Source organism: Muntiacus reevesi, chromosome 1 (genome assembly GCF_963930625.1).
Source record: "Muntiacus reevesi chromosome 1, mMunRee1.1, whole genome shotgun sequence".
NCBI classification, from domain to species: domain Eukaryota; kingdom Metazoa; phylum Chordata; class Mammalia; order Artiodactyla; family Cervidae; genus Muntiacus; species Muntiacus reevesi.
In genome coordinates, this window is record NC_089249.1 from 145,116,526 (window position 1) to 145,144,250 (window position 27,725).

The following is a 27,725-nucleotide window of genomic DNA, read 5'->3' on the forward strand; positions in this document are numbered from 1 at the left end:
GTGGGTAGCAGGCAGGCTGGGCTCCAGCCCAGAGAAGGACAGATACAGGTGGGGGAAAGTTGGGGCGAGGGGAGGAGGAGGCGGGACTTCAGGAAGAACAAGGAGAGGTAAGGGGGACCAGGTGCCACATGGAGCCAGGGGTGGGGCTTAGCGGAGCGCTGGGGGAAGGGAAGAGCAGTGGTGGGAGGAGGGAAGGGCCGGGTGAGACGGTAGGATGGGGCGGGGCCTGGGAACGCGGCTGAGCGCACAGAGGCACAGAGCCTCGGGGACTTTTGCCGCTCAGAGCACAGAAGAGGGACAAGACATCGCAGCCATGTTGGAGGTACTGGGCTCCCTGGCGGCGGCGCTCTGGGCGGCTGTCCGTCCTGGCACTCTCCTCCTGGGGGCTGCCGCTTTTCTCTTCATTGCTGATTTCCTCAAAAGGCGGCGTCCAAAAAACTTCCCGCCAGGGCCTGCGGGCCTGCCCTTTGTAGGAAACTCGCTCCAGCTGGACCCTGAGAAAGTGCACCTGACGCTTCAGCAGGTAGGCCTGGGTGAAGGTGTCAGAACCGCGACCTGACCCTACCAGCAGGACAAGGGCCATCCCGGGTACCGAGGACTGGAGCATGGGGGTTTCTGAAAGGGAACCGGGTACACCCTGCTTTGAGCTTCTCTTTCCTCACCATCAACTGGAATGATTCCAGCTGCGCTTTCTAGGGATGAACTCTTGTTAACTGTTTACTATTTAAGTGTCCCGACACGATCTGCTTTGGGGGAGGTAGGGGCTGCAGGTTTATTGTACAAAACAAAAAGTGTTTCTTGATCCATATAGCTGATGGAAAAAAGTGTAAATATTGAACCGTAGCTCTCATCTGAAGCCTCACATACTTCCAGGAGCTTAAGCATCTGCGTATTTTCTCTCATGTCAGGGATCCTTGGATAGAATATGGTTCAGAATCCCCTCTATATGCTCACTAAATGTTTTTGACTGGCCAAGTGACTCTTTGTCTCTTCTGTTTCTTTTATTAGAGTCTGGAGTGTGACAGACACATATTTTAAAGTCATTTCAAAAATAATAATAATAAAATAAAGTCACTTTGTTGTGTCTGCTTACATACTACTGGGACATTCTCTTTATAGTATGATCACTTGTCTTTTCAATCATTTTACTCTTGACGTGGGTAGGGGTGAATGCTGTACTTCCCCTCTTGGAGGTTCCGTTTTCCATATGTAAAATGAGGATGTATGTTCATGTGCTTAGTCGCTCAGTCATAGCCAACTCTTTGTAATCCCATAGACTGTAGCTCACCAGTGTCCTCTGTCCGTGAGATTCTTTTCAGGCAAGAATACTGGAGTGGGTTGCCATTTCCTTCAGGGGATCTTTCAGAATTGGGGATCGAACCCGCGTCTCCTTTGCCTCCTGCACTGCAGGTGGTGGACTCTACCTGCTGAGCCATCCTACCTAAATCCTCACGATTTTTCAACTGCATTGCTTCCATCCACATAAGGACAGAGTTCCTCATCTTCAGGTTCCTCCATCTGCAATTCACTCTCACTAAAGTATTCATTTAAGAATGTCATCCTCTGCCTAGATTGTCTTAGTGCTTTCTGCTGCTTGCTAGAGTTCCTATTCCTTAGGGAGCCACATGGATCCCTTCTTGTAGCCTCTTTCCACTTTATAGTCATATCCCATCAAGGCTCCCTAACTGTGGCCGTTCTGAACTCCTTAAAATTCACTTCATCACTCAACACTGTCTCAAGAATCAACTGCCTCCCTGCCTCTCAGCACAGGCACCTTCCTGACTGACAACACTGTGGTAAGTGGTTGTGGTGATTAAATAAAAGGAATGCTCAGTGTTAAAGTAGCTTATAGTTGGTGCTCAAAAAAAGTAGTTCTAGTTCCTTAGAAATTCCTGGAGCACTTTCAACACAAGCCTATATTACAAACTCAAGCTCAGATGGAGATGGCTTCATCACTTTCTGGGAGAAACACCCAGTTGGTTGCACCAAGTGATAGGATGAGTATATAGAATTTTAAAGCTAAGATGCCAAGATTCTAAACATGTGCCTTTCTTTAAGAATTGTGCTGTTTAATTTCCAAGTTTTGGAAGATCTTCCTGATTTCTTCCTGTTAATGATTTACAGTTGGCATTCATTAGGGTCAGAGGATATATACTGTATTTCAACTTTGAACTGATATATAAAGATTGGTTTTATGACCTAAAATGGAGTCCATGCATACTTGAAATAATATCTTCTGCTGTTGTTGTTGGAGCATTCTGTACTATATATCAGACAGACTTGAAGAGGTGAGTGTATTGTTTAGTGCTTCTATACCTTTGTTGACTTTTTATCTGCTAATTCTGTCAATTATTAGGAGAGGCATGTTAAAGTTTCCAACTGTAATTAGAATTTTAATTATGTGTCAAATCAGTTCTGATAGTTTTACTTTATATATTTGGCAGCTCTTTTTATTTGGCTCATGCCCATTAAAATTGTTACATTATCTTGTTGAATTGGCTCTTTAGTTATTACATATTCTTCTTTATCCCTGATGATTTTCTTTGCCTGAATGTTATCTGATATAATAGAGCCACACCAGCTCTCTTTTAATTAGGATTTGCATACTATATGCTTCTCCATTCGTTCACTTTTAACCTACTTATATGATTATACTTGAAATGAGTTTTTATATAGAACATATAGGTGGGTCATTTTTTCATTGTGCCAATATCTCTTTTAATTGGTGAATCTCGATCATTTGTATTTAGTGTAACTTTTGATGTCTGAGGGATTCCCTGGTAGCTCAGCTCTCCTGCAATGCTGGAGACCCTGGCTCGATGCCTGGATCAGGAAGATCCCCTGGAGAAGGGAAAGGCTACCCACTCCGGTATTCTGGCCTGGAGAACTCTATGGACTGTATAGTCCATGGAGTCACAAAGAGTTGGACAGGATTGAGAGACTTTCACTTTGATGTGTGAACACTTAACTATGCCATTTTACTACTCACTTTCTATTTTTCACTCTGTTTTTTGTTCCTCTATTTCTCCTGTCTGGTCTTCCTGTGGGTCACTTGAACATTTTTAAGAATTCCTTTCTAATTTAACTGTAATGTTTTTAGTACATTTCTTTGTTTGGTGCTTTAAGTGTTTGCTCTAAAGTTTACGTGCTATGCATGCACAGCTTATTGTATCATCTGAGGTTGTTTCTCCATTTTAAGGCTAAGGAAACTGAAAGTTAAGTGGTTTGCCTAAGTTACTCAACACTGAAAATGGCCAAAGAAGGACTTGAATCTTAATCTGGTCTCTACTTATGCTACTTGACATTTCATGATATAGTTAGCAGATGATTGATTTGTCCAGGGTTGCATTTATCCAACAGGCATTTAGGAAGTGCTTATCATATGACAGCTGTAATACAAGAAGAGTATATGGTGAAATGTGTGGTATAAATTTTTGGTAACCAAATGAGATGTCATTAGGTGGGTTCATTGTGAATGGGAATCCACAGGGATACCCTCCATAGAATGTTGAAATGAATTTGGCTGAACTTGAACAGAGGTAAGTGGCTCTGTGGAGTAAAGTGGACAGGAGATTTTAAATTGGAGAAGCAACTTGAGCTAAAACAAAATAGGAAGGCAGTGAAGAAATGAACTGATGTGTTTAGCATGATTTTTCCCCCATTTTCTCAACATTCTCTACCATAGCTATCTGGCTTATTATAGAACATTCATGTGAATAAGAAAAATTTCTTATTGGACTAAGAAGGGAAAATGGTAGATAAGGTGGTTAAATGCACTGTGAGGGTTTATATAGAGTTGCTTGTAACAAAAACATTCCAAAATACACTGGTGTAAAAAAGATTGAAATTTATTTGTCTCTCACAAGTTGAGATGTAGGCAGGAAGACCAGGATAGAAAGACTGCTTTGCTTCACAAGGTCATCTAAAACTACAGTGCTTCTGTCTGATTGCTATGGTCCTGCAACAGTGTCATATGTAAGTTCTGTGCCATGAAAAGGGGAAAATGAGAGGTGGTGAGAAGCAACTTTCCTTTAAGAACGCAACCCAGAAGATGCACACGTCACCACTACTCATGTCCCATTGGATTCACGTGAAATTAAGTGAGGGGTAATGTGACCAGTTAATCATTAGGGAGTTCCATCACTCATCAGAAGAGAGAGAGAATGTGCCCATGCTTTCTTTAAGGATGAGACATACAGAGCAAATTAGAAACAGTCCTACTTTATGCCCATCAGCTATGCACTATATCTCTGTGCCTCTTTTTCTGAAAACTGGGCATACATTATAGAGTTGTTATAAGAACCAAATTAGTTGGAATTATCAGCTTACTACCAGGGTGCCTAGCATACAGTTGATGCTCAGTTTATATATCTAACTCCCTCCCCCTCTCTTCAAACATTTATAGTAACCAATTCAAGAAAAAAAAAAGTTTTTGATTGGAAATGAGGCATCACTTCTCTGGCCTGATTGCTGCATGGGCTCCCTTCATACACTCTCTGGCCACTTCCCCTTCATTTCTTTGTCAATATCTTACAAGAAATCTTTTGCTAAAATACACTCCCAAATATATCAATAAAAATACATAATTTTATTATTAACCTTAGTATTATGATTACTAACCCCAGAATCCTAAAGATGAGAATTTGTAAGAGCCCTCATTTTATATATTTGGAAACTGAGACAGAGAGAAGTTAAATAACTTGACCAAGTATCACATAGAAAATAACCAGTGGAAGCTGGATACAAAGGGATTTTTATGCCTTCAAAATCCAAGTACTAAGCACTCACCTTATCTCTCCTATTCAATTTTTAATTGCAAACAATACAAGATATAAAGTGTTTCACTTGACATTAAGACATCCTTGGTCTAGCTCATAGTACGTTTCTGGCCTTGTATCCCATCTCCCTACACAAATGAGAGGTATTCTTTCCAGGAACCTATCCTAGCCCCAGGACCCTTATGTGTGTGTGACACACTCAGACACTCTTCCTTCCACTCGCACTCTTTCTCTCCTCTCCCTGCCCCGTTACTCTCATTCTCAGTTTATCGCTGTCACATCCAGTAAACTCTAAGTTCCCAGTGCTATTTCAGCTTTATGTCGTTGTCCTTAAATCTTACAAATACCTCCAGTCCTTATATCTTTGTCACTTTGGCTGAGTTACTTCTCCATGACTCATTTTCCTTACTAAAACATGAATAATATCATTACTGCCATAGGGTGGATGGATGAGTGGTTAAGAAAATGCACTTCCACCGCAGGAGGCATGAGTTTGATCCCTATTCAGGGAACTAAGGACCCACAGCTGTGTGGTGCAGTCAGAAAAAGATAATCTTCGTCTAGCTTCCCTAGTAGGGAACACACACCGTCATAGGGTGGTGTGAGGGAAATGAGACAAAAGGTGGAAGGTGGTTAACGTGACTCCCGGTAGATGTGGTTGTCTGTGGCCACCAGCGCCTTCCTCCTGTACATCAGCCCTTTGCTCCCTCCTGTCTGCCCCCTTGAGCAACTGCACCTATGCTCCTTTTCTCACGGAGCCCATTCATTCCCCAGAGTCTAGAGTGGCTGTCTGCCAGTATCAGAAAACAAACTGTCTTTCCCATTGCTATTCTCTTTCTTCCTCACAGAAATTTTCTTTCCCCTTTTTCGGGGCTGTAGAGAGCACACTGCCCTGCTTGTGAGATTTTAGTTCCCCGTCCAGGGTTAAACCTGTGTCCGTGGAACTGAAAGTCCAAGTCCTGACCACTGGACAGCCAGTGAATTACCCCTCCCAGAAACTGTAAGCGAAAAATCGTTTTCTCCCTCTTATACATGGGGAGTGGAGGCTCAAAAAAAAAGTGAAACAACTTTCCCGATCTCACAGCTAGCCAACCATAGAGTTAACATGGCTCCAGCTAGTGAGCTCTTTTTTATGACTGGTCCTAGCCCTGTAATGAGATTTTTTGCCACCTAGAACCTGATGAAGAAGGGGACACTGTCTTGTGGTTAAACAGATATGATTTTCTATGAAGTCCATATTTTCTACACCAGACATTCACTAAACATATCTCTGCCTTCTCTGGTGAGTCACATGGGCTGAATTCTCTTCCTTCACTAGACTCTGAGATACTTGAGGTTAGAGACCTTACTTATTTTATTGTATCCTTATGCCTTTTTCTCAGGATACATATGCTCACTCAATCCATGTAAGATGAACGTATGTATGAGTATTTATAATGAATGTCTACATCCTGTAGTGGATTGAACTGAAGTCAAGTTGACAGCAAGAGAAATGGAAACAGGCAGAAATATTTCCAACAGCCCAAGGTACACACACACACACACACACACACACACACACACACACACACACACACACACACACACACACACACACACACACACACATGATTCCCCTCAATATAATCTCCCACAGCTCTACATACCCTCCATTCCAGGACACACAGACATGTGCATATATAACTGTGACTCTTCTACTATTTTTCAGTTTGTGAAGAAATATGGCAATGTTTTTAGCTTGGATTTTGGTACATTTCCTTCTGTTCTTATAACTGGATTAACCTTAATTAAAGAAGCACTTGTCCACCAAGGCCAAAACTTTTCCAGCCGCCCCATAATGCCTCTCCAAGAGCATATCTTTAACAATAAAGGTAAGTTCTTACATTGGTTAGCATATGTTTGATATTCTTATGGTCTGCAGAAAGTATCTCCAACAATCCTAGGAACCAAGCTCCCCATAAGGAACCTGAGTGCCCGCGTTTCCCTGTTGAAGACACTCCCTCAGGACACCTGGCAGAGTCAGCTCTAATGTCAGGGATTTGGGAGAAGCGACATCACCTGCATGAACTCACTCTGGATGTTTTGATAAATAAGTATCCTCATCACTCAGTGATGTGATGTGTTGTTTAAGCAGAGAAAAGGCAATGCATCCTCAGGTTCTCTTTCTGCTTTCCCACTCAGATCTCTTACCATAGAAAACGACGTGGATCAGCTTGTTCCTGTTGATTAACTGATTCCCTTCTTGCCTCCAGTTCCTTATGCTCTATTATTAAGGCTGTGCCCCAAAGGTATCTCAAGTCTTCTATCTATGTTAAAAGAGTTTGGCATCAATAGTTAGCATGGTCACTAAATTAACTTATATTTTCAAAAAACTAAATGAAAAACTTAAATCTATACTTCTACAAAAACACCATTTTTTCAGGTATTTCTCAATCCCTCTTTGAAATACTTCACCCATTATTCTACATCCATTCACTCGATCATCTGCCATGAGAGCCTAGGACTAGAGGCACCAGTGACAGAGTAGTGAGTAAAACAGAAAAAAATTATTGATTTTTGTGTAATTTACATGCTATTAAGAGAGACAGTATCAAGTACACTAAAATTTAACGCCTCAGCTTTATGAAGATAAGAGCAGGGTTCACTTAGTATGGGTATCAAATCTGGTCCTGAGACTCAGGAAAAGCTATTTTAAGTAAATAACAAATAATAAAATGAAGAAGCAATCCACTAGAGGGGATAGAATATGAAAAGTTTCTAAGATGGGAAAAAGGACAGTGAACTGAAGAATTGAAAGGTATCCAGTGTGAGAAGAACAGAGTTTAAATGGAGATAATTAAATGAAGATGAAGATGCTAAGTTTGGCCAGAAATAGTTCATGTTTAAGGATATAGCTTTTTATCCTAATCACAATGCAAGCTTCTGAATGTTTAAGTAGTAAAAGGAATCAATATACTTACATGGTAAGTTTTAAAGACTTCTCTAAGCTTCAATGTCAAGAATGGATTAAAAGGACCAAAAGACTATTGTAGAATTTTAAGGGAGAAGAGGTGGTGGCCTGAACTAGGGAGGTGGCAAGAAATGGCAGTCCAGTAGATTACACTAGGAGAGTGACTGTGAAGACAAGTTGATTTAAGCTATTCAGGAGGCATATTCAATAGGACATGATGACCTAGATGGAGGGAGAATGAGGTAGACACCCAAATGGGTAGGTAAAGGAAAAAAGGAGGATGTGGAGGAGAACAAGGTGTTTGTTGGCCTGGGTGGTGAGTTGTATAGAGCAAATCATTAACTGAGTCATGAATATGCTGAGTGTGAAGCCAAGAGAGTCAAGCAGAAAATTGGTTACATGCCTGCTGCTGAGGCACAGATATAGACATTCACATCAGTAGATGTCATTTGAAATATTTGGAGTTGCTAAGATTTAGTAAAAATGGAGGATAAGGGTAAGAAGAGAAGAGGCTTTGACCCAAGCTTGAAAAGGTCCATCATTTCAAAATTTGACAGGAGATAAGTTAACTGAAGGTATGATGATTTCTGTGAAGTCAGAGAAATAGCAGAAGAGTCTGGAGAGCGTGGTGTCCTGAGCACCACTGGAAAAGACTTTTAAGAAAAAAGCGTCTCATGCTGTTGACACATCAACCTGAGGCTGAAAAGGATCCTGGACTGAACAGCGGGGAGGGCCACTTCACTAAGGTGGTGGAAGTGAAAGGGAGATATTGGAAGGAGTGGAAGAGTGTACTGGAATGAAGAATTGAGAGGGTGGTGGTCTCCCCTGTGTTATAAAATAAATGAAGTTCTCTGCACCCCTCATGATGGATTTTTTTATCCTTTGCCTGTGATTTTCTTTCTGCACACCATTCACAATTCTTTGTTTTCTTGGGTGATTCATCTATCTTTTTATATCTTTAAGCACTTTCTCCTTATGAGTTTTGATTTTGTCTAGTCAATTAGTGCATACTTAGTATGTAGCATAACAAATATAGTATGTGACAAGTAATCAAAGCATGGGCATCAGAGTCAGGCTGACTTGAAAATAAATGCCTGTTCTGCTGCTCCACCTCTGTGACCGTGCAGAGTGTACTTTTATCTCCTGTGCCTCAATTTTCTCATCAACAAAATTGGGGTGCTGGTTTGGCAGTAGTGATATATATAGAAGTATATCAGAGAGTAAGTACTAAATCCCAGAATGCATTAAAAATACTGTCACCAGCATTGCAAGCAATCAGTAAATTCAACCCATTATATCAAGTGCTTTGAAATTATTTCTCCGAATAGTTTCAACCATCTTAAAGCTCTTTTTCTTCCTTTTGATACATCATGGGTCTTGTTGGCTTTTTTGCATAATGTTGGCTTTCTTTTCCCAGGCTTGATCATGTCCAGTGGCCACATATGGAAAGAACAAAGAAGGTTTGCCCTGACAACTCTTAGGAACTTTGGTTTAGGAAAGAAAAGCTTAGAGGAACGCATTCAGGAGGAGGCCACCTACCTCATCCAGACGATAAGAGAAGAGAATGGTGAGCATGTCATAGGACAGGTGCAGGGACCGTGGCTCATATATTCATTAACCAGATGTTCATCAGTGCCTACCTGCCTTTCCTGAGCCCAGAATTGTGTAGGGCTCTGAGGGGATAACAGGGAACAGCTAACCATGACCTGCTCCCGTGTGGCTCATGAATTAAGAAAAAGATCGGTATTAAACACGTTATTGGTTTTAAATCCTGGTCATCAGTTTGACTTCCCAGGCATTGACAGAATACTTGTTAGACCCTGGGGTTGTCAGACCCTGGGGTCACAGTTTCAGAAGTGGCTCTGTAGTCGGCGTGTCTTATGTCACACAGAGTAGAATCTCTGTAAAATAGAAACAATCCTATCTGAAGGCTCCATCTCTTCTTCCTCCTCCAGGACAGCCTTTTGACCCTCACTTCACAATCAACAATGCCGTTTCCAATATTATTTGCTCCATCACCTTCGGGGAGCGGTTTGATTACCAGGATGATCAGTTCCAGGAGCTCCTGAGGCTGCTGGACGAGGTCTTAAATCTGCACACATCAGTGTGCTGCCAGGTGAGGCAGTTGTCACCGCCTATCTTTCATAAAGACTTTAGGCTAATGTCCATCACAGATTAGATGGGGTCTTCCTTTCCTTTGTAGCTAAAAGATAACCTCTTGAAATTGACTTCAGTACAAACTTGTTTGAAATCAATCTGTTGTCTTTAATGATTTTTATAATATTGTCAAATATTTACTATTGATAAATAACATTACTAACATTTGTGTAAAGTACAGTACTTTACATGACTTACAGGTAAACACTACATTCTTTTCCTTAAAAAACAGAATACTGCCATCACTATTGAGTCCCTTCTGTCCATGTCCCTCCCTAGTCCCACACCTCTGTGACCCTCAGATGTATGCTTCTGTGCCTGGCTTTAACTGAGCTCATTGTTTTGAAATTTATTTATTGGGCCTTCTAATTTACTCTGTGTAGTTTTCCTCTGCATACAGGTGCCACTGATTGTTATTCTCTTGAATAATGCTTGCAGATTTATTGAACATATGAGGGATTTGTAATTTGAGGATGTTATGAATAAAGCTGCCATGAACATTCCTGTTTTATTGTTCATGTGGACACATCCACTCATTTCTGTTGCATATGCACCTGTATGTAAAAATCCTTAATGGTTTCCACCTGTTGGTCTATTTCCATGTCCATCCACACTTGTTACTACCAGTTTTCTAAATTTCTAGGATATTGATTTAAGGGATTCAACCCTCACCCTGTCCTTGGTAGTCCCTACTGTCTCCTTTTGTCCTGCTAGGGTTTTAAGTCTGTCAAAAACTCTGCTCATCTGCTTGGTCTCTCAGCCCCTTTTGTTTATTTGGAAGGCACTGTTATGGGAAAATCAGCCCTAAGTGTTGGGGTAAACCCTTGTGTATGTAAAGGAAGATTTACTTGTAATCATTTTTAACAAGTAACATTGCCTGGAGATTTATGAACCCATCTCACCCAAACTCATAAAGCAGTTAGCATGAATCCTGGCACAGAAAATGGACATAATGAGTGTGAGCTACTATGATTATTATTGTATTATTTTTGAACAACATTTCTTATTGTCACTTCTAATCATGGCATCCCCTCCATTCAGTAATTCCATTTTTTTCCTTACTATTAAGACAGAACTTAGGAAGTCTGGGACCTCAGTGAGCATGTGTTGACTATTCCCAGGGAAAAGAAATTCCTGAGAAGGTTGGATGAGGCAGTGAGGCAGGGGGTAATATGCATTTTTTAGAGACCCAAAATAGATCAGGCAGTATTGACTGACAATTTCATGCACTTTATTTCAGTCAATTTTTACAACTACCCTTTAAAGATGAAATGGAGCATCCTAAAGTATGCAAGTAGATATGGGAATGCTTAAGCATATTCACATAGTGATCCACTGGCTGTGTGTTAAGTGTGGAATAGAACTCATGTGATTGAGTGATGAAAATAACCCTGGTGCCCCAGTGGCAGCAGATTATACTAAGCCCGGACAAATTACATCTTCATCTTCATTATTGTCATTATTACCATTATTATTATTCCCAAAGCCTTATAGCTAGAAAGCAGTAGAGCTAGTATTCAAAGGCATGTATGTTTCATTTTAAGTCTAGGCAATTTTCCTTTATGTTGGGCTATCTGTTTTCTACCAGATATTTTTAGGGAAAACATATCCAAAATACACTTAATTTTATTAAAAATGTCTTAGCCACATGAAGAATACATCATAATGTATTCTCATCATAATGGTGAGATAGATAAACACATATCTATGTTTAACATAACTAACTAGCTAGCTAGAAAGAGGTGTTTCATACACAAAGATATATACACACATATTAGAGGAAAATGTCATGAAGAAATATAAAATAAGGGAATGGGAAGAGGTTCCAGAAGTACTGCATTATAGGATTATCAGGTAAGATATCTCCAAGCAAGAGCCAACCCTGAATGAAATAAAAGGCTAGGATTATACAAATTCCAGAGGAAGACCAATCTTCATTGAAGGAATAGTGAATGGAAAAGACTAAGCATTGTCATTCTTGATGTTGTCACAGAGACCAATGGAGCTGAACTAAGAGAGAGTAAGATGGTAGCGAGTGATAGCAGAAGAAGGGACAGGAGTGGAAGAGGCCAGCTCCTGTAGAGCTCCAGGCCAGGAGAATGATGTACAATTTGTCTAAATGTCATGGAAAATCTTTGCAGGATTGAAAGATAATAGTGGAATGATCTGATTAAACTGTTAAATGATCTCTCTGGCAGCTCAGTGGAATATAGACTGGGAAAGGGGTTGAGGAGAGAATCAGGGAAATTGCTGGGAGGCCCTAAAGCATCTAGGTAAGAAATGCTGGGGCTTTGTCCTAGAATGACAAACACACGGACTACTGAGGAGTGGTCTGAAGATGGTTCTATTTTGGATGGAGTGTTGAAATGCTTTGCCAGAGGGGAAAGAAGAGGGGTGTGACAGAGATGAGTCAAGGGTGACTCCAAGGGTTAATGTAAGCAAAGAAAATACATATAGAGATACAATGGTTTCCTTGTCTTCAAAAGTGGAAAACGGGTACCTCCTTGTCTCCATGACTCTTTTGTTTTCTCCATCAGCTCTACAATGTCTTTCCAAGGATAATGAATTTCCTTCCGGGTCCCCACCAAACCCTCTTTAGTAATTTGGAGAGACTGAAAATGTTTGTTGCCAAAATGATTGAAAACCACAAGAGAGACTGGAATCCTGCTGAAGCAAGAGACTTCATTGATGCTTATCTCCAGGAAATAGAAAAGGTGAAGGAACCTGAGTGTTTTCCTGAGTAGTGTTCTTAAAGAGCAAATGAGGTGATTCTGATATCTTATTGCTGCTGTCAGAGATCACCACAAACTTGGTGGCTTAAAACACCAACATTTATCAAGTCAAGGTTGGGGCAGGCTGGCTCTTTTGAGGCTCTAGGGCAGAATCCACTGATGGGCTTTTCCAGCATCTAGAGGCTGCCTGTACCCCTGAACTCATGCCCCTTTCCTCAGTCTTCAAAGCCATTGATGTAATGTCTTTTTTCCCACTGTCCTCACGTCTTCTCTTAATTTGCTCCTTGTCTCCTCTTATACTCTTCTGATTACAATGGGCACGCTAGGATAATCCATATCAAGATCCTTAATTTCATGATATCTACAAAGTTCCATCTGTCAAAAAACATTTACCTGTTCCAGGGATTAGGACATGGACATTTTTGTGGGTCATTATTCAGCCTAGCACAAGGTTGGAAAAATAGAGACACTATTTCAGAGTATAGAAATATCATTAGCTCAGAATTGATGATACATTTGAAATAAAGATATTGGTTTAAGAGTATTCAGCTTGTGGTCTTTGGAAAGCCCACATATACTGCCTTTTGATAGTCTATTTCTATCCTCTACCCATATCTGAAAGACCTGTACACAACAGGGAAAAGAAGCATTGTTTCATTATTACTTGTACCAATGTCCAGACCCCTACCCCTTCCTCCGTTCCCCAGCGCAGAGAATAAGTGAAGCTGAGTCAGATGCCAAAGGTAGTCTCAAGTGGAGGACTTTTGCCTTCCTCCCTCCTCCCTATTTCATGCACTTTCAAATGTTGTTTATGAGATGCAGGGAAAAGGCCAGATTGGATATAGGTCCTTTAACATATTAAGCCCTGAGGTTAATACTCATCATTGCATCAGTGTCATCATTTTTGACTCATTTTCAACTTTTAGAGTTGAAAGAATGGTGAATTTTTTTTTCTGTCTCCTTTCTTATTTCACCTTATTGTTGTACCATTAATAGAAGTATTGATTCCTCCTGAGAGGAGGAGACTTCACTTGTTACAAGGTGTGCAGACACACAGAGGAACACTGACACATTGAAGCTCCTACAGCAAAGTGGTGAAGATGCTGGAGTGCCATGAGGAATGATTGTTGGAATCAGAGAAGTTTAACCTAAGGAGGATGTTAATGGGGAATCATGAGAATTGTACTTTAGAGAAATTCATTTTATTCTTTCTGGTATCAATACAAACATTTTTTGAGGATTTCTTATATGACCTTTCCATCTCACATAGTTCATAATGCCAAATGAGGAGTGAATATTGAACACAGAGTGTTTGAAAAGTTTAGTAACTTGGTCAAGTTGTACATATAGTGAAAGGTGTGGCTAATATTGGAATCCAAATATTATTATATTTCCAATATAATAATAGATTCTCCCAAAATATGGAAGTAAAAAGATTCAATTTTCATCCATCTAAGGATGACAAAAGCTTCCAGCACTTGGAGCTGGAAGATGCTAATGATACTGCAATAATAAGCCTCTGCATGCTGAGATGGTCAAAGGAAAAGTCATTTCTCTTAGGGGAATCTCTCCTCCCATGTTCTCTCTAGGGTGAAGCCTCCTATGTTGTGGCAACTAAGAACCATCTGGATAAACCAATAATCACTGTATTTTCTAGCATAAGGGTAATGCTGCTTCAAGTTTCCGTGAAGAAAACCTCATCTACAACACCCTGGACCTTTTCTTTGCTGGAACAGAGACAACTTCAACCACCCTGCGCTGGGGGCTGCTCTACATGGCCCTGAACCCCGAAATCCAAGGTGAGCTCATTAGTGGATGGGCCTAGGCCAGGTCAGTATGCTTCCATAAATTAGTTCATCTATGTCTCAATATTCCTCAAGGGAGTGTTGATTCACCCTCACTAATAAGAGGAACCTGAGGTTCACACAGCTTTAGGAACTCGCAGCAGGAATGTTGTTGAGCAAGAGTTTTCCACCTAATTTTTCTCACACCAGGGCCCACTTCCCACTCTCATACCTCCCTGAGAAGCTAGTCTGGAGAGCCTAAGAGAGCCATTTTGATGCTGGTTATTTCATTCCTTAACTCAACCAGACTCAAGGAGAGTTATGGAAAAACAGAATAATAGAACCACCTCTGCTTTTTTCAGAAAAAGTCCAAGCTGAGATTGACAGGGTGCTCGGCCAATCACAACAGCCAAGCACAGCCGCGCGCGAGTCCATGCCCTACACCAACGCTGTCATCCACGAGGTGCTGCGAATGGGGAACATCATCCCTCTGAACGTGCCCCGGGAGGTGGCCGTGGACACCACCCTGGCCGGATACCACCTGCCCAAGGTAATTAGGGGTTCACACCAACAGCCTCAGATCTCCAAGCTCGTATTTGTAAATGATGGGAATCTCAGTGGCAAATGTGATGTGTTTTCTTGTCTTAGGGAAATGCTTAATTGGAGAGGGAGATATATTACCACTGATGTAATTCTAGATATTTTTCTTTACATGGGGTCTTTAGAATATTAGTTTAAATAAATGTTCATAGTCGTTCTAGAGGAGAAGGGGGATTCCTACATCAAACAAGTTCAGACAAAGGCTGGCTTTTCTCTGCTATGAGATTTCTCATTCTTTTTACCAGCTGACGTGCATTGTTAACTCCTGTGGGGAAACTGCAGGCAGCAATTCTCAGCCAGCCTTTGCCATGAGGTCCTTTTCTTTGCCTTGGGACAGCTTTTCACAGGATGGGGGGACCTGCCAGACTTATTTTGGAAAATTCTGCTTCAAAATCCTGGGAGTTTAGAATGTTGAAACATGAGAGACAGTTGAAATCTCCTGGGTCAACATCACATTAAACTGGTGTTTCTAACATAATATCCCCACAGGTATTGCTTCCAGCCTTGACTTACAGTCCCTTGATGGGACTACCTCACAAGGGAATCAATCCAAGCCTGTGCACATTGAATATCCAAAAGGAGTGAAAGAACAAATGGTTTTTAAGCAGTGACCATGTACTATGGACTATACAGGTTCTTTCAACTTAATCAGTCCTCAGAATAATTCTTTTTTTTTTTTTTTTTACAAATTTATAATGAAGGCTCAGAGCTGATTGATCTTGCATAAAATCTCTGGTGTACAAAGTGACAACAGTTGAGTTAAAGAAATAGATGTGTTCTGGGCCCCAGGCTCATCTTTTTTGTACTATATCATGTTTTCTCCACAGGAGTTGCTCTATTTTGCTTTAAAAGAAGCTCCTTAAATTGTTCTCAGTAGGACCCTGTTAAGTTCCCTGTCCTCACAAAGGCAGTTCTTCGCTCTGCCAATCACTCTTAGGATCTCAGCAATCAGCTCTCCTGTCCCCACAAGTGCCCTCTCTGCACACCGCACATTCACAGTTTTGCTTTCTCAACACCTTAGTCCATTTCCATAGATCCATTTCAGTTTGTCTGAGTCCCTCATAGTGTGTCGAACCTGGTGTTGATTTCAAGATAAAACCAGGAGAGCCTCTTCTTTGGGCTCACCTAGGTCATGGTCCCTGCAGCTCTTGGAGAAGCAGCTATTCCTGCAGCGATTTCATGAACTATTTTCTTGCTGATTGACCATCTTATGGATGAATTCTGAGGTCTAGGTGATATTACAGGTGATCTTCACATATTATTCATAGCAAGTCATTTAGATCCAGAGAATCATACTAGCTCAAGAGATTGGTTTTGTAAGATTTTTTTTTTTTTCTGATGTACTGTTCTGCAAGACCCTTACCCACTGGGTGGGCAACTTGCAAACTGTAGAACAATTATACTACAGAAGTTCTGCCACAGGAGTGAAAGTCCTGAGCCCCAAGGCAATCTTCCCAGCCTGAGGGTCTGGCATCCGGAGGAGCCCCCGAGAATCTGGCTTTGAATGTCACCAGCCTTTTATTGTAGAAATTCCAGTGGACTAAAGGAAGCATCAACTCTACTCTTGGGTCATGTGCACACTGAGACCCATGGAAAAATAGCAGTGACCTCATAAGAGTCTGGACCAGATCTACCTACTAATATTGGAAGGTCTCCTGCAGAGGCAGGGGGCAGCTGGGGCTCATGGCAGGGACAAAGACCCTGGCACTGGCAGGTCTAGTGAGTAGTCACTGGCATGAAGATGCCCAGAGGCTACCATGCAAAAAGGTATGGGAATAAGTGGTATGATAGAGAAACTGAAAAAGGCTTGATGTAGTGGGAGTGTAGGCAGGACTGTGACTCAGATAGAGGGCTGGTGATATGTCCTTAATCTGAGTGATGAGAACTATTTGGAGGGCTTTTATCAAGTTCCAGGAGTGTTGGGTGGATAGGAGTGACATAACCAAATCATGTCCAGAGCTAACTCTGCTTTCAGTGTGTGAAGCACTTTGAAGAGGGGAGAGGATATAGAGTTGTAGTTAGGCCTAATTTAGGAGTGTGGTAGAGTTATAGTTAGGCCTACTTTAGGAGTGTAGACAACCAAGGTGGTATCTTGGACCAGGCAGTGGGGGGAAATAACATGGAGGTGATATAATCAAGAGGAATTTCAAGGAAAATTGACCAGCCTGGAAAAGGATGGAATGAAGGCGGAATGAAGTAAAGAGGGGCGTTAAGGAGGACTCTTGGGTTTCTTGCTGCAAGCTGGGAAGGATAGTGGTTCTTTCCACTGGGTGACCTGATTCTATTATTAAACCTTCTCTGGAATGTGTGAGATAATGGAGGGAAGAGAATGGGAGAAACAGATGAATGAGACATTTTTCATGTTGGGGAGGCTGCCATATTTACCACTTCACTGAGCAACTGGGTTGATTTTGGTCCAGAAGTGCCTGCCCACTGTCACATTATTCTCTCATTAATGCACATAACCTTCCCATTCTGCACTAAGAGTAGTCACATTTTGCTGATAAAATTCCGCGCAGACAATTCTAGTCCATCATTGTAAGCTGTCCCATGGCAAAGAGCAGGGTCCTAGGGGTTGAGCTCAGCAGGTACAGGGGTGGGGAGGCTGAAGAAGTTCAATCAGCCTTGATGTGGGAGCCTGGGGGACTGCTGCCCCTCTGCACACATCTGTCGTGTGTGTCGTGTCTTGCATGAGTCTCCTGATTTCTCCAGGGCACCGTGGTTGTGACCAACCTGACTGCACTGCACAGGGACCCCGCAGAGTGGGCCACCCCTGACACCTTCAATCCAGAGCATTTCTTGGAAAATGGACAGTTTAAGAAAAGGGAATCCTTTCTGCCTTTTTCAATAGGTGAGTATATGGAAATAGGAGTGTGGGAACCCAGAGTTCTTCTCTCAGCCCTTCCCTCCTCTTCTTGTGATGCCTTGCTTTAGTTGGCATGTCTCTAGATAGCCCTGCCTAGTGTGATTCACTCTTGCTGTGGGTGCATTGAAGGTTTCCCTGGGCTAAGCATCACCAGGATTCATTCTCTTACATCCTAAGCCCTGGCTTGACTCTGATGGCGATTTCAGCTTTAAATTGTTCGGTCCCCAGGAACTTTGGGGAGAGGAACTTTGCCTTTGCCTGTTAGCCACAAGAGAAGGTTGGGCACTTGCCATCTTTATAGAACTTAAAGTGTTTCAAGATCTTTTAGTGCCTCCCACTCACAAAAACATAAAGCTAATTGCTAAGAAAGGGGTAGGGGAGGTTCCAGTAAAGGGACTGCTTCCTTATCACCATGGGCATTACAAGTGACTCTAGGTGCCATGGGCTTAAGTAGATGAGATTCTATCTATACGTTCTTCCTGAAGCAGTCCTTTTACTTTTTTTAATGAGATGGTTTGATAGCATCACCAACTCTATGAACGTGAGTTTGAACAAACTCTGAGAGATAGTGAAGTACAGAGAAGTCTGTGTAGTGCAGTAACATGGGGTTGCAAAGAGTCAGACACAACTTAGTGACTGAATAACAGCAATCCTTCACAAATCTAGTTAATACATTTACATGGTGTGTAACTTGAAATATATGAAAGAGAATGCAGAGAAAACTCTTTCTCTCATGTTTCTCAGCCAGCCAGTTCCAAAGGGGTGTTTTACTCATAACTTTGTGAAATGAGGAAGGAAAAATCTTATATATACCAGGTAATGAGTTAAGTATGTTGCTGAGATCATTTTAAATAATTTCCAAAATCCTTAATTCTATAAATGTTTTCTGAGTACCTATTATATGTCAATTATGCAGCCTTGAGAATATGACAATGATTAGGTAGGAAAAAAACCAGTGCAACTTTTATGGACCATGTGTTCTACCTGTAAGTTACAAGGTCCAAATTTTAGTCACCACACTGGGGATAAGGGATAAAGCTTAACAGGGTCAACTATGGTATCTATAGTCATAAAGCCCACGGAGCAGAGGTTGAACTCAGTGTTGACCAGGTTTATCAAATAAAGCCTATGTACTTCCTAGAAACGTCTCCCAAGAAAGTAACTAAATGCTACAGTGAGTGAATGCTCTGAATTTCACAACAGTTTTCTTATCATTAAGTTAAATTAAATGTACATTGACTTTTTGTGGCAGTATAATCTGATTGATCATGCCACAAAGGCACAGAAAGGGAGGGACTGGAAATTGACCCCATGTAGGCATGATACAGAGCCCAGGCTTTTCTGCTATAGGGTGCTGTCCTGCGTGTATCTGGACTGATTCCAATTAGATCTTCTGTCTTTCTTTCTCTGGTTCTATGCCACCTTTGCTCACTTGGACAAGTCACTTTTTATATGAAAGCAGACATGAGATGTAGGAAAACCTTCCAGACTTCTTGTCTGCCTTGGTGCGTACTAAGTCGCTTCAGTCATATCTGACTCTTTGCAACCCTAAGGGCTATAGCCTGCCAGGCTCCTCTGTCCATGGGATTCTCCAGGCAAGAATACTGGATGGATTGCCATGCCCTCCTCCAGGGAATCTTCCCAACCCAGGGTTTGAACCCATGTCTTCTAAGTCTACTGCATTGGCAGGTGGATTCTTATCACTAGCGCCACCTGGGAAGCCTAGACTTCCTGCCTACAAGATCTTTATGTTTCTTATTATAGTAAGGAGTTTCAGCTGTTTTATCTTAAATGTTATAATTTTTCTTGCTTCACTGTATTTTTTGTTAGAGTTGAAACACCTCCTTCCTATTACAGATTTCATTTTCAAGCAAATTATTTTATTTTATACTTACAGCAACCCAATTATTAACAGTTAGGAAAATGATTAGTATCTCCTTTCTCAATGAAAGGAAATTAGGATTAAGAGAAAGTTATTTCTCATCCAAGGTAGTGTGCCCAAGGAATTGGCATAAAAGGGCAGAAGACTCAAGTTTCTGGTTTCTTTTAAATTTTTGTTGAAGTATAGTTGATTTACAACATTGTATTAGTTTCAGATGTACAACAAAGTGATTTAGTTATGTGCTTAGATGCTCCGTCATGTCCGACTCTTTGTGACCCCATGGACTACAGCCCACCAGGCTCCTCTGTCCATGGGGATTCTCCAGGCAAGAATACTGGAGTGGGTTGCTATGCTGTCCCTCTGCCAGTGGGCCTTCCCAAACCCACGGATCAAACCCAGGTCTCCCACTTTGCAGACAGATTCTCTACTGACTGAAAAGCCCAAGAATACTGGAGTGGGTAACCTATCCCTTCTCCAGGGGATCTTCCTGATCCAAGGATCAAACTAGGGTCTCCTGCATTGCAGACAGATTCTTTACCAGCTGAGCTACTGACTCACATGGTAAAGATTTAGTTATAGATAATATATATCTTTTTCTTTCTAGGTTTCACCTTACTGGTTATTACAAAATATTGAGTATAATTCTCTATGCTATACAGTAAGTCCTTGTTGGTTATATATGTAGTTCTAATCTAGTGCTCTCCCTAACACACTTAGAAATTCCCTACTTAAAGGCCCTTCCATTTTAAGATTCACTAAATTTATATCATATGTATCAATTATTACATTGCTGCATTACAAAGATGACAAACTCAATGACTTAAAACAATAAGTGTATATTATTGCTCACAAGGCTACAGTTGAACTGAGAGTTCCACTGTTCTTAGCTGGGTTCTCTTGCCCATTTGGGAGGTCAGTTGGCTGAAGGCTGATCTAGGATGACATCAGCTGGGACAATAGGGCTCTTTTCCAAGTTTCCTTCTCTAGCAAGCTATCCCATCTGATGTACATATAGAAGACAAGACCTCAGGAGGGAAGAAAGCACATAGTGCCTCCCAAGGGCCAGGCTGGGAATTGGTGACCATCACTCCCACTGCATTCTGGTGCCCAAGCAGGTCATGCCATGAGCCCCAGTTCAAGGGAAAGGGAAAATAGCACAATTTTTACGGGAAGCATTATGAAATCACATTGCAAATGATGGGGGTACCGGGAGAGGGGGGAAATTGGAGCCAGTATTGCAGTCAGGTGATCTCCCTATCTTTCTTTCTGCCCAAGAAGAGTGATTCAAACCAAGCTAGCAATTTGGGGATTCCCTCAACTATGACTAAATGAGGACTAGCTAAACAGAACAGGAAATAGAAACCAGAAAAATCCACTGACTGAAAGTGTCAACACTGCTGTCAGGTTTTTTCCCACCATACTCCCATCTTTAGGGCTCAGTTGCTTTGCCTCATACTTGATCCAGCACTTTATAAAGAAAGCTTCCCTGAAGGAATGGGGTGTGAAAAGCACCCTCCCTTCTCTTGGAAAGGTCAGGTGTGGAATTAGGAGATATGCACAGTTGGGGAGATTACAAAGGTATTATGCAAACATATATTTTCTTCATTTAAGTTTTCCCTTTTGATCCAATAAAGCAGCAGATATCTTCATGAAAGGCAAGAGTCTGAGTCCTCAATTTTCAGAAATATTACTAAATCATGGAGATACAATTAGGAAGATAGTCTCTCAAAAACCCTAGTATCAGTCCTCTCTTTTCTAGTAACTGGCCTGGTTAGTTGGTGATGGTGAGGTAGTGCATGCACCAAGAAGAAAGTCCGTGTTTCCCATAATCCAGGATGAAGCCTTGAAATAAGGTAGTCCTTCTTTTCATGACTTATAAATCAAACTCAAATCTCCTGTTTTACTGGTATCCTTGAAGAACCATATATTGTGCTTAGGAGAGCAATTATTTTACCAGTTTGAATAGTGAAAATTGTATATGTCGATGAAAATAAGCTGTTTACTCAAAGTCCAGAGCTGGTTACTGATGGAACCAGTAATGTAACCCTGGATCCTGACTCCAAGGGTCCACTTTTATCCCACTACATGGATTATTCTAGGAGAATTTTGGGTATTTATAATAAAGTTGACTTGATTCCATCTAAACAAATTTTCTCATTTGCTGAAATTTAAGCCAATTTCTTCATTTTTTCTGTTCAGTTCAGTTGCTCAGTCATGTCCGACTCTTCGCAACCTCACGGACTGCAGCATGCCATGCCTCCCTGTCCATCACCAACTCCCAGAGTTCACTCAAACTCATGTCCATTGAGTCGGTGATGCCATCCAAACATCTCATCCTCTGTTGTCCCCTCTGCTCCCACTTTCAAACTGTCCCAGCATCAGAGTCTTTTCAAATGAGTCAGTTCTTTGCATCAGGTGGCCAAAGTAATGGAGCTTCAGCATCAGTCCTTCCAATGAATATTCACGACTGATTTCCTTTAGGATATACTGGTTGGATCTCCTTGCAGTCCAAGGGACTCTCAAGAGCCTTCGCCAACACCACAATTCAAAAGTATCAATTCTTCAGTGCTCAACTTTTTTATAGTCCATCTCTCATATCCATACACGAGTACTGGAAAAACCATAGCTTTGACTAGATGGACCTTTGTTGGCAAAGTAATGTCTCTGCTTTTTAATATGCTGTCTAGGTTGGTCATAGCTTTTCTCCCAAGGAGTAAGTGTCTTTTAATTTCATGGCTGTAGTCACCATCTGTAGTGATTTTGGAGCCCCAAAAATAAAGTCAGCCACTGTTTCCACTGTTTCCCCATCTATTTGCCATGAAGTGATGGGACCAGATGCCATGATCTTAGTTTTCTGAATGTTGAGCTTTAAGACAACTTTTTCACTCTCTTCTTTCACTTTCATCAAGAGGCTCTTTAGTTCTTCTTCACTTTCTGCCATAAGGGTGGTGTCATCTGCATATCTGAGGTTATTGATATTTCTCCTGACAATCTTGATTCCAGCTTATGCTTCATCCAGCTCAGCATTTCTCTGCATATTAAGTTAAATAAGCAGAGTGACAATATACAGCCTTGACATACTCCTTTCCCGATTTGGAACCAGTCTGTTTTTCCATGTCCAGTTCTAACTCTTGCTTCCTGACCTGCATACAGATTTCTCAGGAGGCAGATCAGGTAGTCTTGTATTCCCATCTCTTTCAGAGTTTTCCACAGTTTATTGTGATCCACACAGTCAAAGGCTTTGGCATAGTCAGTAAAGCAGAAGTAGATATTTTTTTCTGGACTCTCTTGCTTTTTTGATGATCCAACGGATATTGGCAATTTGATCTCTGGTTCCTCTGCCTTTTCTCAATCCAACTTGAACATCTGGAAGTTCATGATTCACGTATTGCTGAAGCCTGGCTTGGAGAATTTTGAGCATTACTTTGCGAGCATTTGAGATGTGTGAAATTTTGCAGTAGTTTGAATATTCTTTGGGATTGCCTTTTTGGGAAATTGGAATGAAAACTGACCTTTTCCAGCCCTGTGGCCCCTGCTGAGTTTTCCAAATTTGTTGGCTTGTTGAGTTCAGCACTTTCACAGCATAATCTTTTAGGATTTCAAATAGCTCAACTGGAATTCCATCACCTCCACTTGCTTTGTTCATAGTGATGCTTCCTTAGGCCCACTTGACTTTGCATTCCAGGATGTCTGGCTCTAGGTGAGTGATCTCACCATCATGATTATCTGGGTCGTGAAGATCTTTTTTGTATACTTCTTCTGTGTATTCTTGCCACCTCTACTTAATATCTTCTGCTTCAGTTAGGTCCCTACCATTTCTGACCTTTATTGTGCCCATCTTTACATGAAAAGTTCTCTTGGTATCTCTGATTTTCTTGAAGAGATCTCTGGTCTTTCCCATTCTGTTGTTTTCCTCTATTTCCTTGCATTAATACTTGAGGTTTTCTTATCTCTCCTTGCTATTCTTTGGAATTCTGTATTCAAATGGGTATATCTTTCCTTATCTCCTTTGCCTTTTGCTTCTCTTCTTTTCATAGCTATTTGTAAGGCCTTCTCAGACAACCATTTTGCCTTTTTGCATTTCTTTTTCTTGGGGATGGTCTTGATCCCTGCCTCTTGTACAATGTCACGATTCTCCACCCATAGTTCTTCAGACACTCTGTCTATCACATCTATTGCCTTGAATCTATTTGCCACTTCCACTGTATAATCATAAGGGACTTGATATAGGTCATACCTGAATGGTCTAGTGGTTTTCCCTACTTTCTTCAATTTAAGTCTGAATTTGGCAATAAAGAGTTCATGATCTGAGCCACAGTCAGCTCCCGGTCTTGTTTTTGCTGACTGCATAGAGTTTCTTTCTCTTTGGCTGCAAAGAATATAATCAATCTGATTCTGGTATTGACTCTCTGGTGATGTCCATGTGTAGAGTCTTCTCTTGCGTTGTTGGAAGAGGGTGTTTGCTATGACCAGTGCGTTTTCTTAGTAAAACTCTATTAACCTTTGCCCTGCTTCATTTTGTACTCCAAGGCCAAATTTGCCTGTTACTCTGGGTATTTCTTGACTTCCTACTTTTGCCTTCCAGTTCCCTATAAGGAAAAGAACATCCTTTTTGGGTGTTAGTTCTAGAAGGTCTTGTAGGTCTTCATAGAACCGTTCAACTTTAGCTTCTTTAGCATTACTGGTTGGGGCATAGACTTGGATTACTGTGATATTGAATGGTTTGCCTTGGAAACAAACAGAGATCATTCTGTCATTTATGAGATTGCATCCAAGTACTGCATTTCAGACTCTTTTGTTGACCATGATGGGTACTCCATTTCTTCTAAGTGATTTCTGCCCACAGTAGTAGATATAATGGTCATCTGAGTTAATTTCACCCATTCCAGTCCATTTAGTTTGCTGATTCCTAAAATATTGACATTCACTCTTGCCACCTTCTGTTTGACCACTTCTAATTTGCCTGGATTCATGGACCTAACATTCCAGGTTCCTATGCAATATTGCTCTTTACAGCATCAGACTTTACTTCTATCACCAGTCATATCCACAACTGGGTGTTATTTTTGCTTTGGCTCCATCTCTTCATTCTATCTGGAGTTATTTCTCCACTTTTCTCCAGTAGCATATGCACCTACCAACCTGGGGAGTTCATCTTTCAGTGTCTTATCTTTTTGCCTTTTCATACTGTTCATGGGGTTCTCAAGGCAAGAATACTGAAGGGGTTTGCCATTCCCTTCTCCAGGGGACCATGTTGTCAGAACTCTCCACCATGTCCTGTCTGTCTTCAGTGGCCCTACACAGCATGGCTCATAGGCTTGAGTTAGACAAGGCTGTGGTCCATGTGATCAGATTGGTTAGTTTTTTGTGATTGTGGTTTTCAGTCTGTCTGAAACTCTAATTTTATTTCCTCAACAACTGGTTACAGGCAGATGACAAAATAGAGCCATACTGCATTAACCATTTTCTAAGAATATTTCATTACATGGGGAAGCAAAATGTAGCAAAAGTCATGCTCAGAACTAACTTCAGAGGATAATTCCACTGATGGTGTCCAGGAGAATCTTTATTGAGATAGTGAGGAACTATGTCAGATGTTAACAAGGGTTTTTTTCTGGATTTGGGGATTAAAACATGTTTTAATATTTTTATACTTTTCACACATTTTTTATTTTTCATTTTTGCTCTGAACATATACTGATTAGGGAGAAAGTGATCTATTAAAACACCCACAAGAGAGATGATGATAAAGCCTATTGTGGGGTGTTGTTGCCCAAGTTGGGGAAGAAGGCATCATGAAGAGGAGAGGCTGGGGGAAGCCTGGAGCAGGTAAACACAGGTGGGATGAGTTGAGGTTGGCCCTGCATGGGGAACCCTGACAGGGAGATTCCTGGTCATGATGAAGGGAAACTTGACATAGGGAAAAGGTGCTTCATACTTGAGAAACCTTGCTTTGACATTTACTTTCTTTTAATTTTCAACAATTTCTTTTTTAAATTTAGAGAGGTAAACACAGAGTTTTGCTTTTGTCTGCTTTTGTCCTTATCGTTTGCTAGTGGATTTTTGTAAGACTTTTGGCTCGACCACATTTATAGGTCAACCTTGGCCGCTCACTTGTTTCATCCACAGCCTGCACCTTCACTGTTGCTGAACCATCTGACCCCTGAAGGCACTGGAGTGTGTCATTGTGGAATGATCTCTCTGGGCTTAGGTTACCCCAGGTGGTTGTGATCAAAAAAGCTGAGTGCATAAAGGCCCAGGGCCAGGCAGGCCTGCCGTTTGCTCAGGTTTTGTAAGATGTGTTGAAAGATTTCAGTCCTTGCTGGCACAGACCACCTGAGCAGGTACTCATATTTTTGTCTTTCAGGAAAGCGGATGTGCCTTGGAGAACAGTTGGCCAGAACTGAGTTGTTTATTTTCTTTACTTCACTTCTACAAAAATTTACCTTCAGGCCTCCCGAGAATGAAAAGTTGAGCCTGAAGTTCAGAGTGAGCTTGACCCTTGCCCCAGTCAGCCACCAGCTCTGTGCTGTTCCTCGGGGCTGAAGATATTGGGGTGGGGGAGTGAAGGGAAAGTAGGAAGAATGAGTTTTCCCCCACCACCTCAAGGCAGGGCACCTGCTCAGAAGTGAGGGGACAGCATCCAGTGCCTCTAGGTACATCACAGGAACTAGACTCAGAGGAAACTGGAACCAAACCCCAGCTTTGCCATCTCTAGTGAGACCTTGAGCAAATCAGTTATGTTGTGAGTGATTTCATTTTCATTCAGAAGATTCAAGGTGGACAATGATTCCATCTCTAAAGGAAAAGCTACTATAAAGATCAGAGGAAATAATGGACTTTAAGTGGCTTGGAAACCATAAAGCACATCATAAAAGTCATACCTGTGATCTGCCTCCTCCCTACTTCCTTCCTTAACTAGGTTTTGCTTCTGGTCTGTTGAGATGGCCTGGGTCAAAGAGGTGCCACATGGTAGATAAGAGTTAGAAGTTGGGCCTGGGACAGCCATGGAGGTCAGCCAGAAAGGCCCTCACACTTGGTAGCCCTGGGCAAGCTTATCCTGCTTCTCCCTCAGACTGACCCCTGGGAAGTAGCAGGGCAGGTGGATTCCTGATTTGTCGGCAGGTTTCTATGGAGAAACAGTTTATCTGGTTTATCTGAGGAAATACTACCTTGGACAACAGAGCCAAGAAGAATGTCACCACAATAACCAAACATGGAAATCAGGGTAGGGGAAACAAATGTGGAAATATTTTCTGCCATTACTGTGCCTCCTTACCGTAAATCCTCTCATGCATTTACTCCAAGCCCCATGACTGGTGTTAACAACATGATGATTGTGATCTTTTTGTATATATTGATTGTCAGCTTTTGATTGACAAGTATTCCCAGCCTAAACACAACTGATGAGCTCTGGTAAAGTATAGTATAGAAGGAAACAGAAATGCCGTCATCCTGTTAGCCCTCCTGTGTGTGGTCACTGAGGGGAGAAAATAACATCAACATCAACGGAAAGGCCAGGTGCCACTGAGAGTCCCTGGAGTTTGGATGCCAACCTCATGAAGACAAATAACACACCTAGTAAAATGGACTAATACTTATAGAAGGTTATTTTTCTCAAGTGTTAGAATTATTACTCAGCCGTTAAAAAGAATTCATTTGAATCAGTTCTAATGAGATGGATGAAACTGGAGCCCATTATACAGAGTGAAGTAAGTCAGAAAGATAAAGAACATTACAGTATACTAACACATATATACGGAATTTAGATAGATGGTGGCGATAACCCTATATGCAAAACAGAAAAAGAGACACAGAAATACAGAACAGACTTTTGAACTCTGTGGGAGAAGGTGAGGGTGGGGTGTTTCGAAAGAACAGCATGTATATTATCTATGGTGAAACGGACCACCAGCCCAGGTGGGATACATGAGTCAGGTGCTCGGGCCTGGTGCACTGGGAGGACCCTGAGGAGT

The 27,725-nt window shown here is 41.5% G+C and overlaps 1 protein-coding gene across 1 annotated transcript; it reads left to right on the forward strand.

Annotated features, from left to right (window-relative positions):
* Positions 1-273: 273 nt before the first annotated feature.
* Positions 274-27,506, forward strand: LOC136164004 (cytochrome P450 2J2-like). Its single transcript, XM_065928824.1, has 9 exons — positions 274-523; positions 6,487-6,649; positions 9,146-9,295; positions 9,684-9,844; positions 12,423-12,599; positions 14,275-14,416; positions 14,764-14,951; positions 17,714-17,852; positions 26,117-27,506. Exons 1-9 carry the CDS (start codon positions 314-316, stop codon positions 26,293-26,295), a joined length of 1,509 nt encoding a protein of 502 aa, XP_065784896.1. The 5' UTR covers positions 274-313; the 3' UTR covers positions 26,296-27,506.
* Positions 27,507-27,725: the final 219 nt, after the last annotated feature.